The sequence below is a fragment of the Neopsephotus bourkii genome, unplaced genomic scaffold, assembly GCF_033783945.1.
Source record: "Neopsephotus bourkii isolate Nb327-2 ecotype Australia unplaced genomic scaffold, CSIRO-AGI_Nbou_v1 NB_196, whole genome shotgun sequence".
In the NCBI taxonomy this organism is placed as follows: Eukaryota; Metazoa; Chordata; class Aves; order Psittaciformes; family Psittacidae; genus Neopsephotus; species Neopsephotus bourkii.
In genome coordinates, this window is record NW_026900709.1 from 323,531 (window position 1) to 343,353 (window position 19,823).

Here is a 19,823-nt window from a genome sequence, read left to right on the forward strand (position 1 = left end):
ATACTTGAGTAGGAGTAAGTTTGAGGACAGTGTGCTCAAACATACAGCTGTTAAGCAGAGATCCCAACTCCTCTGGCCATCAGTGAGCCATCATCCTTATTCATGCTTCTAAAAATAGCATTCTAGGCTGTAAAAGACTTTCAAAGAAAAGGGCTGGTAACAGAGCAAAATACAGAACGATTCTGTATCTCTGGTAAGAAAGTTCCCCAAATTCATGACACTTAACTGTTGCCAGTAGCAAATGTTAGGTATTCTGCTTACTTTAGATGCACTGTTCCCAAGAGAAAGACAGGTCAGCTCGAGCTGCTAGAAAAGGAGATAAGAAAGGATGGAAAATGCGTTGAATAGAACACATAACCTCACCCAGTCATGTGTCTAGCTGTGTTGCGAACTGTTATGAAATAAATCTTGAGAATATGGTAGAAGAAATCAAATATTTCTTAGGTGTTGACAGCTGCAGCACTTTCACCTGTTTAAAATAACTGATTTCCTTAGAGAATATGGGAAGTTCCATATGGAAGTACCCTGTATGCATGTGTACAGAAGTGAGTGTAGAAACAGTGGGATGTGGAAAGCATAAAAGTGTTCACTGCTCAACAACCATGCAGTCGGCAAACTGTCTGAAGGTGTTAACGTTTCTCCTGTTCTCCTAGAAGTCTCAAGCAAAAGCTTAAATTAAGTGCATAAACAGCAGATAAAGGTTTCAAGAGAATCAGCTAAGTAGTTTTAATTTTTTTCCTGAATTACAATAATATGGGTTAGTGTGCAGTCAGAAATGCTGTTCTGTGCCTGTGACTTTGGAAATGGTTGATGTTTGTAAGAGCTTTCTGAAGGAAGAGACAAGATCAGGTGGAAGGAGTTAAGAAGTAATGAGAAGCAGTTAAAATAAATTCCAACATAAAGAAAACTTAGTATTAATGTGATTGCTGTTCTGTTTTTCATGTTATAGTTTGCAAGGCATATCAAGAAATCTGAAGGCCAGAAGACACCCAAAGTTGAATTACAAATCTCAATCTATGGTGTAAAAATTCTAGATCCAAAAACAAAGGTGAGAGACTTCTATGTTTATTTTGCTAAACCAGTAATTAAATACTGTTTTAAAGGTTTTTAATGTTTTTATCATTTTATGTTTTAAGTATTATAGTGAAAGCAACTGTGGGTTGGAACTAGATGAGGTCCTTTCCAACCCTAACCATACTATGATTCTATGGAAAATTCTTCAAAAATACCGTTTCTTACTACAAGACATGGGTGACATCCCAGTTACATCGTATTCCAAAATACAGACTATAGCTAACGTGCGATTTAATTTTTTTAATCCTTTCGCACCAAAACTTTTAAACTCTGAGGATGATAGAAATACTGTGATAAATAGATGCTAATACCGCATATAATAAACACGTTTCCAGATGGTGAATGAGGAGACAGTTTGTTTTCAGTGACTCATTCTTCATATCGCTGCCTTGGAATCGCACCTCTCTTTCCTTAACATGCTAATTTTTCCCCTTCGTTTGTTGCTTTTAATTATTATTTTTTAAGTTGTATCTACCCTCCCTAGAATGTGTACATTTCTCAAGTGTGTTACCCATTTCTATATAAACTTCATGTAGCAGGCTGTAAGCACTACTGTAGGCTTTTCATCTGGCACAGCATGAGAATTCCCACCTTTTCAACAGTTTGGTCCATTAAGTCATCCCATTGATGGGTTGCATAGTATGCAAAAGATGTTCCTCACTAAATCAAAGAGGAATAAATAAAGAGATAAATATAATCAAGCTAAGAAGTATTTATTCAATAGTCAGCAATTCTTAACATCTGAATGCTCTTGTATCTTTTACACATAGGGTGAATGTTGGATTTGCATAAACTATTTGCTACCGCTTCTTAATTGTAGAGTAATTGCTGCCATTCAGACAGTGGTATCTTAAGAAAAGGTAGAGGAAGTTTAGTTCAAGGCTACATATATATTTGTAATCCATTTACATAGAATCATAGAATACTTAGTGTTGGAAAGGACCTTAAGATCATCAAGTTCCAACCCCCCTGCCTTGGGCAGGGACACCTCGCCCTAAACCATATTACCCAAGGCCTCGTCCAACCTAGCCTTGGACACTGCCAGGGATGAAGCATTCACAACCTCCCTGGACAACCTATTCCAGTGCCTCCCTACCCTAACAGGAAAGAATTTCCTCCTTCTATCCAATCTAAACTTCCCCTGTTTAAGTTTTAACCTGTTACCCCTTGTCCTACCACTACAGTCCCTAATGAAGAGTCCATCCCCAGCATCCCTATAGGCCCCCTTCAGATACTGGAAGGCTGCTATGAGGTCTCCACGCAGCCTTCTCTTCTCCAGGCTGAACAGCTCCAACTTTCTCAGCCGATCTTCATATGGGAGGTGATCCAGTCCCCTTATCATTCTCGTGGCCCTCCTCTGGACTTGTTCCAACAGATCCATGTCCTTTTTATGTTGAGGACACCAGAACTGTACACAATACTCCAAGTGAGGTCTCATGAGAGCAGAATAAAGGGGCAGGATCACCTCCTTCAACCTGCTGGTCACGCTCCTTTTGATGCAGCCCAGGATACAGTTGGCTTTCTGGGCTGCAAGCGCACACTGCTGGCTCATGTTCATTCTCTCATCGACCAGCACCCCCAAGTCCTTCTCCACAGGGCTTCTCTGAATCTCTTCTCTGCTCAGCCTGTAGCTGTCTGGGATTGCTCCGACCCATGTGTAGGACCTTGCACTTGTCACGGTTAAACTTCATGAGCTTGGCATCAGCCCACCTCACGAGCGTGTCAAGCTCCCTCTGGATGGCATTCCTTCCCTCCAGCGTATCAGCTGAACCACAGAGCTTGGTGTCATCGGCAAACTTGTTGAGGGCGCACTCAATCCCACTGTCCATGTCAGCGACAAAGATGTTAAACAAGACTGGTCCCAACACTGATCCCCAAGGGACACCACTCGTAACTGGCCTCCAGCCGGACATTGAGCCATTGACCACAACTGTTTGTATGCGGCCATCCAGCCAGTTCCTTATCCACCGACTGGTCCATTCATCAAATTGATATCTCTCCAATTTAGAGACAAGAATGTCATGTGGGACACTATCGAATGCTTTACACAAGTCCAGGTAGATGACATCAACTGCTTTACCGCTGTCCATCAGTTCTGTAGCCCCATCATAGAAGGCCACCAAATTAGTCAGGCAGGATTTCCCCTTAGTGAAGCCATGCTGGCTGTCACCAAGCACCTTGTTGTTTTTCATGTGCCTTAGCATGCCTTCCAGGAGAATCTGCTCCAAGATTTTGCCAGGCACAGAGGTGAGACTGACTGGTCTGTAATTGCCTGGGTCATCCATTTTCCCCTTCTTGAAAATGGGGGTTATATTTCCCTTTTTCCAGTCATCGGGAACTTCACCTGACTGCCATGATTTTTCAAATATGATGGCCAGCGGCTTAGCAACTTCATTCGCCAGCTCCTTCAGGACCCGCGGATGGATTTCATCAGGACCCATGGACTTGTGCACGTTCAGATTTTTAAGATGGTCTCGAACCAATTCCTCTCCTACAGTGGGCCCAAGGTCTCCATTCTCACAGTCCCTGCGTCTGCCTTCCAAGACTTGGGTGGTGCGGTCAGAGCCTTTGCTAGAGAAGACCGAGGCAAAGAAGTCATTCAGAACCTCAGCCTTCTCCAAATCCTGTGTAGCTAGTTCACCCGAGAGCTTCCTGAGGGGGCCTACATTCTCCCTAATCTGTTTTTTATTTGCTATGTACCTGTAGAATCCCTTCCTGTTATCCTTAATATCCCTAGCCAAGTTTAATTCTAACTGGGCCTTAGCTTTCCTAACCTGGTCTCTAGCTTCCTGGACAACAACCCTGTACTCTTCCCAGGCTGCCTATCCTTGCTTCCACTTTCTATAAAGCTCTTTTTTCATTTGAATTTTCCTCAGGAGCTCCTTATCCATCCAAGGAGGTCTCCTGGCCCTCCTGCTGCACTTTCTTCTAGTTGGGATGCAACACTCCTGAGCTTGTAGCAGGTGATCCTTGAAGACCAACCAAGAGTCTTGAGCCCCCCTGCCCTCTAGGGCTATATCCCATGGAACCTTACTAAGCCAAAGTCTTCTTTTTTGAAGTCTAGGGCAGTGAGCTTGCTGCATGCTCTTCTCACTGTCCTAAGGATCTCAAATTCAACCATCTCGTGGTCACTGCATCCAAGGCTGCCCTGCAGCGCCACATTTCCAACGAGCCCTTCCCTGTTGGTGAGCACAAGGTCAAGCATGGCACCTCTCCTTGTCGGTTCCTCTATTACTTGCAGAAGGAAGTTGTCTTCCACACAATCGAGGAACCTCCTGGATTGCTTGTGCCCGGCCGTACCGTTATTCCAACAGATGTCAGGGTGGTTGAAGTCACCCATGAGAACAAGGGCCTGTGAGTGTGAGGCTTTTTCTATCTGCCTATGGAGTGCTTCATCCGCAGATTCCTCTTGATCAGGTGGTCTATAACAGATCCCTACACTAATGTCTCCCATCGCTGTCTTCCCTTTAACCCTAACCCACAACCTCTCTGTTATCTGCTCACCTGTCCCCAGACAGAGGTCCATACACTCCAGCCTATCCCTAACCTAAAGGGCAACTCCCCCTGGGCGCCTGCCAGGCCTGTCTTTTCTAAAGAGTCTGTAACCTTCCATTCCAACACTCCAGTCATAGGAGCCATCCCACCATGTTTCTGTGATGCCTATAATATCATACCCCCGTAGACGAGCACACATCTCTAATTCCTCTTGTTTGTTCCCCATGCTAGGGGCATTTGTATAGAGGCATCTGAGCCGAGCTCCAAAGGAAGCCGGCTCATTGGCTGGAGCAGCCAGAATATCTCTACATTGCTCCGAGCATTTATTATAGGTGCTGGCAACTGACTGGGAGTGTTGGGATGGAATGATGCCCCCCTCCCCCAACACATCTAATTTAAAGCCTCCTTAACCAGTCTGGCAAGCCTCCTACCAAAACTGCCCTTCCCCTTCTTTATCGGACCAGTTCCACCAGCCCCTGCTAGACCTGGCCTACAAACTTGGGTCCCACGTTCAAGACACCCAAACCCCTGACTGTGACACCACCCTTTTAACCATTTATTGACCTGGCTAATCCTCCTAGCTTTTTTTAGGTCCTCCCCTGTATCCTGGAGAATAGACAAAAAGACTATCTGAGCTCCAGAGCCCCTAACCACCTCTCCCAGGGCTCTGTAGTCCTTCTTTATGCTGCCCAGGCTACTACTATCTCTATCCCTAGCACCCACATGTATCACCAGAAGTGGGTAATAGTCTGTGGGGCTTACTAGAGAAGGCAGCCTCTCTGCCACATCCCTGATCCGTGCCCCTGGTAGGCAACACACCTCCCTTGAGACTGGGTCAGGCCAACAGACGAGTGCTTCTGTCCCTTTCAAAGTAGAATCCCCTACCACTAAAACTCGCCGCTTTTTCCCGGCAGCACCAGTAGAAACCTTTACTAGTGCATCAGCTGGCTGTTTCTGGCGCAAGCACGTTTCCTCAGGAGCCCCCTGCAGGACAGCAAAGCGGTTCTGCATGGTGGCAACAGGTTCAGGAGGAATTCCCTTGCTTTTAATTGTCCTTTTCCTCCTTTTTTTGTTGCTTTTTTTTGCCACCAATTCCCAGCTTTGAGAGCTAACAACCTCCTTCTTTCCTCCATGAGCTACAGGGGAAGCTTGAGAACTCTGCACAGTTTGGGCAGGGAGCAAGCATTCCTGCTTCCTCTCAGCTACCCTGACATCTTGTAGCCTATTAATAGCTTCCTGCAGCTCAGCCACCTGCTGCAGGAGGACCTCCACCAGGGAGCACCCAGTGCAGTCCTGCCCATTGCGTACCTTTCCCTCACCAGAGCAGCGCAGGCACTCTCTACACCCCGAAGTCTGCACTGCAGCCTCCCCTCTTATCGTCTCTGTCTGGGTGCTTACGGTGGCCAGAGCAGAGCTCCCAGACCGGGCCCTGGTCATGCGGTGAGTGCTCGCCACCCGCTCTGCTCGCTCGCGCTCCCTGGGGCAGGTTTTTAACCAATCAGGGCTGGCGCCGCTGCTCCTGGCTCCGCCCCCTGTGAGTCAGCTGCTCGTATCAGCTGAGCTGCCGGCTCCTGGGCAGGTCCTGTCGGGGACTTGAGGCTCCCTCGGTGGCTCTTGGCACTCTGAGTTGGGGCTCCTGGACGCTGATCTCCCCTGCTCTGGTGTTCAGGGCATAAACTCACCTCAGCAATTGACTCCACTACTTCAACAGTTAGGCAACAAATATCCATGTCAAGTAATTGCAGGTTTTGCATCTTCCTGATGTTATAGGGCAGAATGGGGTAGTGAACCCAAAAAATATTTTAAAATAACAGTTTTAAGTGGCAAAATATGTTAGTCTTCCTAACTCTTCCTGCGGAGATTAACATAAAGCTGTGGGATGGAAGTTCCCGGGGGTGCAGGAACATTCATATCTCTTAGCAATGTTGTTATTACAACTCAAATATTAATTAAGTATGAGTAGTCTTTTTATTTTCCCCACTTTATTTCTTAAAGCTACAATTGTTTTTTGCACAATTTATAGATGCTTTAGGAAATGATTCAAATTCCATATTATAATCGCTGATTACAGTTATTTTTTTCTATTTTTTTTTAAACAGATCAATATTATTACAGAGGAATACTGGTTTATGCAATGACTGTTACGATTTATGCGACGACTATTAGTTGTGTTAGGAACAGATGGCTTGCTCATGTATCAGGACTTGATTTTATACCTGGCACTCAAAAAAGGAGAATTGTGGAAAAGTGGTTCTGTCCTTAAATGAAATAAAGTAGTTACATGGATCTATAAATGTAAAAGAGCCAGAACAAGCATATGTTGTTGTATGTAATTTAAAGAGCTACTGTTAAAGAAGTTAAATCTGAGATAGATCTGGGGACATGGGAGAAATAGGATGCACATAAGAATGTCTGCAAAGACTGAGAACAGGAATGCAAGGAGAAAAGATTGTCTGTATGGTACATCTTTTTGCTAAATGGTTGCATGCAGAGAGGGCATGCCCTTGTTTATGAGTTTGTAGTAATCTGGGAACCCCAGTGCTGCACAGAAACTTTCTTCTTTTTTTTTTTTCTTAATAGATGACAGTTAACATCTAAACTGCGTATTTTCCTTTAAAACAAATGCTGCTTTCCCATGTAATAAGCCAAATAAAACAAAAGACCAAGAAGAGACTTGTTGAAGAAAAACAACAAAAAAAGTAGTTGAGATAGTTTGTTTCAGTCTTGTCAAGCTCTCTCAGCAGAAGAGCATTGCCACCACAACTTTTTAAGTAGTTGGAATATGCTTTTTAATGGAAACTGAAATATCTTATTGAAAATATGCAAATAATAATGTTTAAAAGCTGTTTGTGTTGTACCTTAAGTAAGCAGTTATTTAGATGTCTAATTTATTTCTCTATGCTCCTGTATTTGGATAACAAAAGTAATTTTATTTCTATGTTAAAGATAGAAAGGCAAGCACTTATTTCAGTGAAACCGTTTTAACAAACCCTGGGAGATGATGAAATCTAAAGACGGTGCACACCTGGAAAAAGAACAGGGTATTTTACATAATCAGTCCCTAAAATTAATTGCACAGAGACACAGATCAACAGTAAAACAAATTTTCTAGAACAGGAATTACTGCCAAGTAAATACTTCCAGATAAATGCTGTCCAAGTTAAAACTTCCTGCTTACGTTGAGTGAAAATGGAAACATTTATTAGGAGATGAGTCTGCTAACTTCTGTTATAATCTAGCTCCATTCTTGGGCACTTTCATGTACAGTGAGAGCCATTCAAAATGCCACTGCAGTTTGCCTGCAGTTTACGTGCATCAGGAAATCCAGAGATTTACTTTGTGCATCTTTATCCTGAGGAAGTATAATAATTTCTTGAAAACAATTTTTTTATTATTTTTTTTTATTTTCAGGAAGTCCAGCACAACTGTCAACTCCATAGGATATCATTTTGTGCTGATGATAAAACTGACAAGAGAATATTTACTTTCATATGCAAAGACTCAGAATCAAATAAGCATCTTTGCTATGTATTTGACAGTGAAAAGTGTGTAAGTATTCAACATGCTTTAAGAGAATTTGTGTGACTGTTACAGACTTTGATTGCTCTGCTTTGAAATAAAACAGGAATGTTTAATAAAGGCAGATAGCCTGCCTTTTGATTGGGATCACTTTGTTCTAATCTTCCATGCCATTATAATGTCTTGTTAACTTAGATGCATTTATTTAAAGGAGAGCCTTTTTTTTTCATTGATCAAAGGTGTTTTTCTGGGACAGTTCTTACTACCCAGCTCAATATCCTAGGCCAAGCATCTGCAGTGCTCTCAAGGAACAGGCTTCTTCCCTCCAAGCTTAAAATGTTTGCACAGCTGTTTTGCAGAGATTGCTGCAATCCTGTGGCTAAGATACCCTCACAGGCTCTTCTGAGATAGAACAGGGAAACTGTTCAAAAATGTGCAATAGCAGGAAAAAAAGTAGGACAGGCAATAAAGAAAATGGTGTCCAGCTGAAACAGGGTTATGTGTTTACTCTAGAAGAAAGTAATTAACAAACAGTGGAATCAGCGCCAGAACTTGATGGTTTAGAGATTTTTGTGATCTGAAGCCTCTCTTTTTGTTTTATTATGAAAGTAGCTTCATGCAAAGGAAATACTAAGGAAACTTTTTTTTTTTTTTTGAGATGCATATTCACTTCTGTTTATATGCAGTTATGTAGTATTATGTGTTACTTCACAGTTTCTCGTTATTTTGTTGTTCACCTCCATTGCTTCAGTGCCTTCAGTAGATATTGTTCATAATTCCTATATACATCTGTTAATATCTGTTAATTTCTCTGCAAATTTCTGTCCTGTTCCTCTTTGCATATATTCCCATGATTTTAAATTGCCCTTGTAGTCTCTACCCATTAGTACCATTTTTATTCCAGACCAGTGAATCGTTTCTTCTCTCTAACCTGATACTTCACTAGTTGTACTTTTTTCCTGTTTCACTCTTTGCTCATTAGTACTTTCAGATTTAAAAGAATTCCACCTCAGTTGGTACTTTTTATTTCAGCCAACTTTTGTTTGTCCTCCCAAGAAGGCAGGGCTGCATACTTCCAGTGTCCATTACACTTTACTTTTACTGACATAAACAGTTGTTCTTTAAAGCAGTACTGGTTCAGGTTTTTTGGTCTAATTGGGTAAAAAGTAATTTCTTCTGGTGTTCTTGTTTGATTTTTTTTTTTTTTAAATAAAGTTGGCTGTGTGGCTTTTTTTTTTTCCCCCAAAATAAAGATATAGAGGGGTTAGTTCCTCATTCCTGTAGAACTCAGGTCTTCACACAACTCTACTGAATGACTTTACTGTTGCACTGATGGGTGAAAGGCTGAGAGCATCATGTTTTATACCAGTTTTGTGCATCTAGCCCTTGGTGTTCTTACAGATAGTAAAGGAAAAATGTTCTTGGCATTGAGCAGAATACTCTGTTTTCATGAGAAACAATCATTTTCAGGTTTTCTTTTCAATAAAGAAGAGAAAGTTCCAGTTTTGTGTTAGCCAGATTAATGTTTTCCAGCATTTTTTGTTCCCCTGCCACATTGTTTAAAACCACAAGTTATTACTGTGTTTACTTTGTCTACTATAGTTCTAAGGCAAATGGCATAGCCATGTGTTCACCTTTTATTAGTGCCTCTTGTAAGTCAGTATTTTCTTTCTGAAACCTTTGTGTGTCCTATACTTTTATTTTTACCTCTGTTACTTTTAAAGTAGATTTTCTACACTGGTGTATATGCAGATCATAATATATTATGTGAATCAGCATAGAACTACTAAATTATTCTATTTTGCATGTATAGATTCAAATACTGTTTGGTTAGATTTTTTTATTATCAGAGATACATTTATCTACCGTATACTGTTTGAGATTTTATAGGACTTGTAAAAGTAACTTGAAATCCAGATTTAAAAGCAGTAGGGAGTGATCCATTAAAATGAAAACACAATTCCATCAAAAGTAAAACAATTTATTTAATGATTGAAAACCCTGTATTGGCTTCAGAAATAACAGAAAATAACATACTGCAGCATGCTATCTGTATTTACAGAAGCTAGAGGCATAATTTGTACTAAAAATTAGCTAATTGTGTTCTGCCTATTCAGTCTCCCTTCTTTATCTGCAGTTCTTTTAAGTTGCTTTTGTAGCATTTTCTGTCAAGTTATTTTGCTGAAGAGTGTTTGCCATGCTCCTTTGTGGTGTTGACTTCAGGTTGTATGAAGCAAACCCTTTGAACATGATATATGGTATAAAGTATTTTGTGATCATCTGAAATAAAAGTAATTATATAAAATATTATTCTTACACTAATTTCAGTCTTGTGTTTTATGTAAAGGCGGAAGAGATAACTTTAACAATTGGTCAAGCATTTGACTTAGCTTACAGGAAATTTCTGGAATCTGGAGGAAAAGATGTTGAAACAAGGAAACAAATCGCAGGTTTACAGAAAAGAGTAAGTTCTGAATTATATTTTTTAAAGAGATATAATAATATGCTACTGTATTATTTTGTTATTTGCTTTTTATGACAGCATAATTTCCAGCATTATTCTCAGATTGCTAAGAACTGCAACAGATAATAAAAAAAGAAAACTGAAAAAAGACCTGATAACTGTGAAACAGTATTTTATGTTTTGCCATCTTGCAATGTCATTAAAGAGAAAAGCAATATATAAGCATGGAAGATAGCAAGATTTAATTCTCATTTGGTAATCAAATAACTAGTTCAACACTGCTTCTGAATCACCGTATCTCAGATAAAACTTACTCTCAGTAGATGCTTTTGTGAAATGAATGACTATCCCAATACCTGCTGCAGTAACCACTTGCTTTGTAGATTCAGGAATTAGAAACTGAAAACACAGAACTGAAAAATAAAGTTCAAGATTTGGAAAACCAGTTAAGAATAACACAAGTACATGCATCTCCAGTAAGTACATGAACTTAACTGTTATATCTAAATTTATGATCATAATACAATTATTAGCATCCATGCTATTTCCAGTGATTGTGATTAACATTTCAATCATGTAACATACATGTTGAAATGCGGTACTGAAGTAACAGTAGGATTGTGACAAGCCAACAGAAATGCAAATTGCAGACTTTCAAATTGTGATTCTTTAATCCCCTTGTCATACCTATGTGTTGCTGCCTAAATCCAGCGAATGCTCATTCTAGTAGATGTCTGAGGATGAAGAACTCTGTTTTCTGCTTACAGGATCTGGTTCACAAATGCTGCTTGGGATTTTTCTAGGAATTTGTCACAAGCATAGTGTTACTTACAACTGATACAGTCTTAAGTGAGTTTTCAAAAATTTTGTCTGTCTTTCAGAAGAGTCATTAGGTATCAGGAACTAACATGGATGCGGATAGGTAGGTAAAAAGGAGCAAGTGTGGCTTCCTCATAATTGGAAATTTCTAATGCTTTCTGCAGTTCCTGCTGGTGATTGTGACAACAGTACTTTGTTAAATGATTGCCTGACAGTTTCTTGTATCTAGGTGGATAAGAAAAAATGCAGGTTTCATTGCAATCTGATCCTAATGACTCCCCTCTTCTTAGAAGTGTGTTCTATCTATGCAACATTAGGTAACTGAAACTAAATAAAATCTCTTAATGTGCATATAGAAAAATTTTAGAAAAAGATGGACTGCTTTTAAGCTGTGTATTTTGGGCCACCTTGTCCCTGCCTTGCATGTACACCATTTCACTTTAAATGGATGTTTAGAATTTTGGGCAATCTGAAAGGATGTTTATAATGGTGACAGCAATTTTTTCATGAGTGTCTATACACTCTCTTGATACTGATTAGAGGGTTGTTCCCATGAGGAGCTATAATGTTGTTTTACTAAAATCTAGAGGAGAGCACCATAAATTATAAATACTACATAACTGCCACAGTAGAAGTGTAAATTATGGTTGTCTTGTCAATTATGAAGCATTCAGTGATAGGTAGTCAACTTTAATGCTAGATTTAAAATCAATTAGTTAATTCTTTAATTTTTAATTTTCCTCAGTTGAGATGGCAGCTTGCTTGATTTTAATTATGAATACAATAACTAAATGTATCTTTGAATTCAGTTAAACAAGCTCTTAAGTCTCTTGTGATAGAAGCATTTCCTTTCATTTAAATTAAGTACTTGGTAATTACGTTTTCTGACAAAATTATTAATAATAACCTAAGATATCCCGTAGTTTGTGATTTATTTTGCTTGTTAAGACAGTATTGTCTCATTCCTTATTGAAAAGGTGAGATCAAAAATTGTAAGTTTGACAGTCATTTGTAAGTACTCTCCCTAGATGGTGTTTTATTGTTAATTACTACTGGTACAATGAATACGCATATTGCTTAAATAGCACTTATGTTACAACAAAATTATTTAATATTGAGAATTATTAATATTAAAATAATCATTATAGTAAATTACTACCAGCTGTTAGTTTTTACACATAATTTTATTGTTTTATTTCCTTCTTAATCTTTAAAAAGAAAACCACAAACATATCATGTCACAGATTTTAGTTTCCTCTTCATTAGAATTACAGGAAGAGGAATCTAACAGCCCATTTAATATCTAAATCAATTCTGCCACAAAACAGATTTATATAAATGAATAAATAATTGGTACAAGTTGCCCAATTTGTATGTACTCTTGGAGATAATCAGTTGAGCAGCCAATAATAAAACAAACAAACAAAACCAAACACATTTTTAGGGAAGTGTCTTTCTTCAATCTAGGAACAAAACTGTGTCCACCAAATGCTATCAACTTTTGTACCAAGAGACATCATTCAAGTAGGTCTGTTTTAAGCATAATTGTGTACCTTGTAAATCAGAGCTCTTAAATATGGTAGCATAAGTACATATAAATTCAGCAATTAGGTTGAAAATAAGTGAAGAAATGGGATAGGAGGTTATGAATTGACTTCAGTATAGGGAAAAGAAAGCATAAATATTTTTAAGATTTTAGTCCAATAAAGGGATCAGATGTCAAAGTGGGTGGAATAGCAGTGGATGTGATTTGATGATACCTGTCTCTTCTTTTACTATGAGCAACAAACATGTATGAAAGAAGGAAATTACAATTCATAAGACAATAGCCTATTACAGTTTGCAGTTAGGTTTTCATATTTTTAATTCAAATCAACTATAATTTCAAGAATGACATTGCAAAATACCAACTTCTATTAGAAAGAGCAGAAGTGGCACAAAGAATATTTTCTATTTCCACTAATTTCTATGATGAAAAAGATCACTTTGGTTTAAAAAAACTTATGAAAGATTTGTTTTCTGAATTTAAATTTAAAACTTTTAAGTACCATATGGCTAAAAATATCTGTAACTGCTGCTCTGAGTCTTCCTATTTTGGAAGGCAAAATTTTCCATTTTGAAAAGAAAAATAGCAGTTCTATCTTGTGATCGTTTTGTCAGAAGTAAAACTTATAAATCTGGCAATAGTATTTTGTTAAATACTGAAATAAAATAGCTTGCATTAATGAAGCAGAGTACCCAGCATCAGTAACAAGATCTCACCTGAGTCACTTCCTAAGTACTTTTGGTTAGACAGGGGAAAACTTGCTTCCCTGCAGATATTCCTTTTGTTACATACTGTGAATATAACATAGCCATTCCCATTATTTAAAGCAGATTTATTAAATGACAAATATCAGGTTTCCTCACAGCTGTCATATCCAGGCTGTTGAATTACGAAGAGATACCAATGCCATATGAGAGGTTTTTGAAACTTTTTTAGACAGAATAAGTGATTTATTTATATTTAATTAATTTGATACAGCTATTATTCTTTATCTGTCAGTTCATTTTGATGTTATTCTGTGTGCTGAGCTCTAGAGAGGGATTGTTTAGTGATTGATGGGAAGTTTAAGCCCTCATAGTTGATACCTAAATGTGATAAAAGTACATGTTCCATCATTACTAGCTTTGCAGTAATTTGTAAAGCAATAGTTTCAGGAGCCAACTACAGATGGCTATAAGGTTGCTTCTGCTTTTGCTTAAATAATACCTTGGATTTTCATATCTTACGCTTTCCTTTTTGTATTTGGTTGCTTGCATGCTGTTTGTACTTTCTTAACATTTGCCAGCTGTGCTGAAATGGCTTTCCTGTCTGTTGTTGACTGTTCTCTTCCTTTAGTGATTAATGCATGGTCACAGACACACTTGGTAATCAGCAATTGATTTAACATGTCAGAAGTCAACACTAGCAACTTGATTAAACAAGTATATGCTTAAGGAAACAGAAGATATTGCAAGGACCTGTGATAACAGTTCCCAAAACATGACAAATACAGACACAGAAATCGTATTCTGAGCTACGTCCTCTTCTTCAATTCCCCATCTCTATGGAATGGAGATCAGAGGCCATGTGGTCTAAGCAGGCACAGTGTCAGGCTGATAGTGGGTGTCTTATTTTCCTTTCCTGTGAGAGAAGACTTAGGGCTTTTAATATTTACTGCACCTGTAGTATGAAACAGTGCTGTTACAGACACCAAGTGATGTCACTGCCATGCTTTATTTGATAAAATACTTTCTAGTACAGAAAGTCTTTCCCACTTGTCAGTAACTGAAAAACCATGGTAAAATTTTTATGCAGTGCCAGTCTATCATTTATTTATTCCTGCTTCTTCCATCTGATGTTGATTGGTTTTTGTGTCTTTAATTATTTTAGACACATTAGTCTTCCCATTAATGAAGTAGGTAGAAAATACCTTCAGAAATTTGAAGTTCAGTACTTTTTGGATTATTTCACTGACCTTTGACACTGTTTTGTGTTTTATCAAAAGCCATTTCTTCTTTTTCTGACAGTAAAGCTAAAGCTAGACCATGATTTTCCCATGAACCAGGACCAGAGTGCATCTCTCTTCTCATTTCAGTGCCAAAAGGACAATAGAATCTTTAAACTGTGCATGGATAAACTTCATATGTATATAGTTTTAAATGTTTGCCTCATTGCACATTAAAAAAAAAACCACACCCTAATCTTGCCATGCTTCAGTTGTAAGTACATCCAGACTGTCATTTAAAATAAAATTATCTGACTTCCTGCTGTCATTTAAAATAGTCTTGCTAACTAAATCTGAAGACATACATAAAGGCATTTGCTGGAATTCAAGTGCAGGATTAAATGTGATACTATCAAGACTTGAAATTTAGATCATCTTTTGGTTCCAGAATGTTTTAAAAGTATTTTGTCTACAGTTTATCAGAGATGCTATTTTATATATGTGATGCTCAAGTATAAATTGGACTTAGCAGTCTGGGCTGCAATGTGTGACTTTACTGACAGATTTCTAAAAGGAGTTGGTCATGTGTTTGCATACTGAACTCTTGGGAAATAGTGTAGAACTCTTATTTGCAAAAGATAGGGCTAAAACATCTGGATTTCCTGATGTCTGACATCAAAATTTGTACAAAGACTAGTACAAATGGTGACTTGTCCAAACTCTGTAAGTGGTCTAACCAGGATAAAGAAAAGAAAATAAATCATTATCAATCTATTTTAGGTGCTTTTTCTTTTAATTCACAAACTGTATGGGAAAAATAAAATTTCTTTCTGAACCTATAAAAGAAACATTATAAAAGCAATGAGATCAAAGTTGGCAATGAAAAAAAAAGAATTCTAAGTTGTATAATCAAATACTTCTGCGTCAAAACGTATTGTTAAAGTTGAACATTAAATTATCAATCCTCTCAGTTTTTTGTCAGGGTACTGTAACTATTTAGATATAAGTTTTGTTCAGCACATTCGGTAAATAATAGACTGCTTAGTGACCACTTTCCTGCTTTTGAATAGAAGCTTTTAAGTCCGCTAGTCCTGCTAAAGCTTTAGAAAGTCCCTAAAAAGTCTGTATTTGCCAGTCCAGAAGTGTTATGCAACAGAAACTGCCACTTTTCTTCTTTTCTTAAATAGATCTGTCAAGGACATACTGTACCAAACTAGAAGTTTCGTTAGTATGACTTTATTGCTGTGTTTACATGTGCCATGGGAAATGTTGGCATGGGATGTTTCTTTTATTTCTCACTCCCTTGCATGTGCAACTAAAGTTTCCATTACTTTTATATGTATCTGTGCTGTTTAATTTTCATCTGTTCTGGTCGCTTTGGTCTTTTTTGCGTTTGGTCTTGATTATGTGACGACAATGTGATTTTCATTTTGTTGTTTGATGACACTGTTCAAATTTCTATCACAATCAGATTTTGGATGTTGCTGTGTATAAATCCAGCCTGCAAAGATCAGTGCGTCCCTGGGAGCACTGTTTCACATGATTTCTTTGATTGCTATTTATATTATTGGTGTTGCCTGAAGCAGCCTGGGTTAACTGTACTCACAGCCTTCATGTGGGTTAGCAGTTAGGTACAGTTAGCACCCTCAGTTTTTATAGTTGTCTGAGCAGTAAAGCATTGTAGGCCACTAGGGAACCTCTGATAAGATAAGAGAGATTTTTAAGCTGTTTTGAGCTTGGCTGAGGTTTATCATACATGCTTTTAAAGTTTTCTTTTTGAGTAGCATGTTTTATAGAATCACAGAATGGTTTGGGTTGGAAGGAACCTTAAAGCTCATCTAATTCCAACCCCATTGCCATGGGCAGGGACATCTTCCACTAGACCAGGTTGCTCAAGGCCCCATCCAAACTGGCCTTCTGTTTAAGGCAAAGAAGGAAGTTATGACATGTGCACGACTCTTAAGTTAGATAGAAGAAAACAGGAATATTCAGGAAAATAATGTAAAAGAGAGAATAATTAAATATGAAAGAAGCAAAATTGAAAGGCAGCAGGAACAGATGTTGGGACAAACAGCCCTAAAAAGAACAATGTTCTTCCATTCGCCATAAGTATTGTCAAAGAAGTAGTATTTAATACATATTCCTATCATGGCACTGTTACAAAAAACCTCATTTAAAAATGAATGAACTTTAACGGTACTGATTGATTAGATGTTTTTTTAAAGTTCTTTAATTGTGACTTAGAAGTGTAGGCCACTTGTATCTATTACCTTAATTAAAACACCTTACCATGCCCTTGAGAAAACCCCAAGATAGACATTGAAACTTTATGCATATTTCAAAAAGCCGTTTTGGAATGTGTTTAGCATATCACTTGATTAATGTTTCCATTAAGACTGCCAAGTGGGAAATTGTTAACTTTTTCTTCACCTGTCTTCTGCTCTTTCAATTTTTAATATTCTGTATTCAGTTCAGTGAGCACTTTTTCATGAGGGTTTAAAATTCAATTGTGTTCTTGGTGTTAAATAATTTTGAAATTGCCTATAGCAGATTCCATGTTACCGTAGAAGTACTAAATGAAGATGTAGCAGTGAATTAATTAAACTATTAATGCTTATACAGTATTTTATGAGTTAATAAATTAATATATCATTAGTAGTCAAAAATCTCAGCTTGTAATCGCTGGTTTTGTAATTAACTGCATAATGTCCAATTCCAAGTCACTCACAGTTCCCTAGAAGATTCACTGCAGTTATCCACTGAGACAATTCTGTATTATAGAATCATAGAATGGTTGGGGTTGGGAACACTGCCAAAGATGGAACATTCACCACTTCTTTGGGTGACCTGTTCCAGTGCCTCACCACCCTCACAGTAAAAAACTTCTTCCTTATATCTAACCTGAACTTGCCCTGTTTAAGTTTAAACCCATTACCCCTTGTCCTGTCTCTACAGTCCCTGGAGGTGAGTCCCTCTCTAGCATCCTTATAGGCCCCCTTCAGATACTGGGAGACTGCTATGAGGTCTCTGCACAGCCTTCTCTTCTCCAGGATAAACAGCCCCAACTTTCTCAGCCTGTATTCATACAGGAGGTGCTTCAGCCCCCAAATTGTCCTTATAGCCCTCTTCTGAACTTGTTTTAATAGCTACAGTATATTACCAACCTGAATGTTCTAAGGAAGGAAAACATTTTCTAATTTATTGATAAGCTTGTGTGATTCCTATGAGAGTATGACTCAAAGATTGCAATCAGTGTCTTGAGACACCTAGTAAAAGCAGACAGTTTTGAAATGATTTCTTGATTAACAAAAACTCAGTCATGCTACATTTTCTAGTATGATAGAGCCAAATAGTGCACATTTTCAGCATCATGCTAAATAGAATGAGTAAAAAATAAATCCTTTGACAGGCACATAATCACATCTATTCATAATGGAGACCAAGTCCACTGAACTGATGTTCATTTCACTTAGGATGATACCATATTGTTTTCTTGTGTTGATGAAATAAGGCTCAAATTGGGAAGTAATGTATCAACCTGACCAATACTACATGTTTAGTGTTACACAGTGGGAAGCTCAGACAAAATACAATTGCTATATAAAGTGACAATTTAATGTATTTTTACTACATTTTTCTTTCTTTATGATTTGGTGGAAAAGTATTAAGTTTGAGAAGTTACACCCTTTTTATGCTATATACTTTTTAAAACCCTTCTTTTCAGTGCTTCTCTTTGGGACCTCCTGGTGTATTATTTTCCATTATTGAATACATTTCCCTGCTATACCTTTCCTGTCTGTGGGCTGCTTAAATACATAGGGCTGCTAGCAAATGACCATTGTTAGCCTCACAGTGGGCTGACAGCGAGTCATGAGATACAACATACAGAGGAGTGTTTACAACACAGGTCCCAGCTCTCAGTGGTGGGCTTCTGTACTACACTGCAAATGTAGAACTGCAGGTGAACCAAGAACAAGACACATTCCCTAAACTGTCATGTGAAGCTTGACACCCTGTATGGGTGTCCTAAAATCATAGTATCTCAGATTAGTGACTGCACAGCATTCAGGGCTCGAATGATACAAATACTGTATATTCCAGTTTTGGCTTGAAACCTTTTATTGCCTGGATCTGACACATGTTCTTATAGTTTTGCTGCTTTGCATCCTGTATGCATTTTGCTGGTTTATGTATAATTCTTTTCATGTGACATACATGCTTTCTTATGGACACTATTCATCCTGTGTTGTTTTGCATTTCAGGGAAATACTTTGCTTATACTTAAGTACTTTGTATTTACTGTACTTTGTTTGTATTTACTGTCTTCTGGTGTTTGCTATTATGAGTTCTGGGTTTTGTATATATATGTATAGCATCAAGTATTCCATGGTAGTAATTACACAGTAGCATTACAGGTCTTCTAGTGGTACTCTTGAAATAATAATGAAAATTCTGTCTTGTAGTTTTTTGCTTTCATTTTAATTGACTACCATTCCAAACCCTCTGTTTCACAATTCCAGCTTGGCAACAGATTTTCTTTGCAATTGTGATAGTTCTTTTTCTTATGAATTACAAATCACAACTTTTGAATAGAGGTTTTTTGGGTGCTTTTGTTGGTCTTCTCATAAATATGGCGTAGTTACTGAATTTGGATACCTGTACCCTTAACCTAACTTATTTGTGAAGAGAGGAACTAAGACTCAGGTTAAAAGGAGTTGAGATGTTTTATTTTCTGCATAGCTCTGGAAAAAATAATATAAAATAATTGATTAAATCCTGCTCCAGTTGAGCTATGCAAGCTTCTAATGAAGTAGTCATGTCATATCAATTTTGTAGCACTGTTGGAAGAGAGGAAAAGCAGGCTTAAAAATTTTTGCTGCAATTACCTATCACTGCTTCAGCCTGAGCAAGTCAAAGGGATTTTTAGGCAAGATACGTACAGCACAGGTGAAATTCCTGCCTTCTCAGTATATAAACTCTTC

At 38.1% G+C, this 19,823-nt stretch overlaps 1 protein-coding gene across 12 annotated transcripts in view; it reads left to right on the top strand.

Annotated features, from left to right (window-relative positions):
* Positions 1-19,823, top strand: part of GULP1 (GULP PTB domain containing engulfment adaptor 1) — a 170,490-nt gene that overhangs the window by 129,266 nt on the left and 21,401 nt on the right. For all 12 annotated transcript variants that reach the window (XM_061376078.1, XM_061376004.1, XM_061376051.1 and 9 more), the window contains 4 exons: positions 950-1,048; positions 7,981-8,118; positions 10,436-10,552; positions 10,936-11,028. In XM_061376078.1, coding sequence (XP_061232062.1) covers positions 950-1,048; positions 7,981-8,118; positions 10,436-10,552; positions 10,936-11,028 — 447 coding nt within the window. The remainder of the gene's footprint in view (positions 1-949; positions 1,049-7,980; positions 8,119-10,435; positions 10,553-10,935; positions 11,029-19,823) is intronic.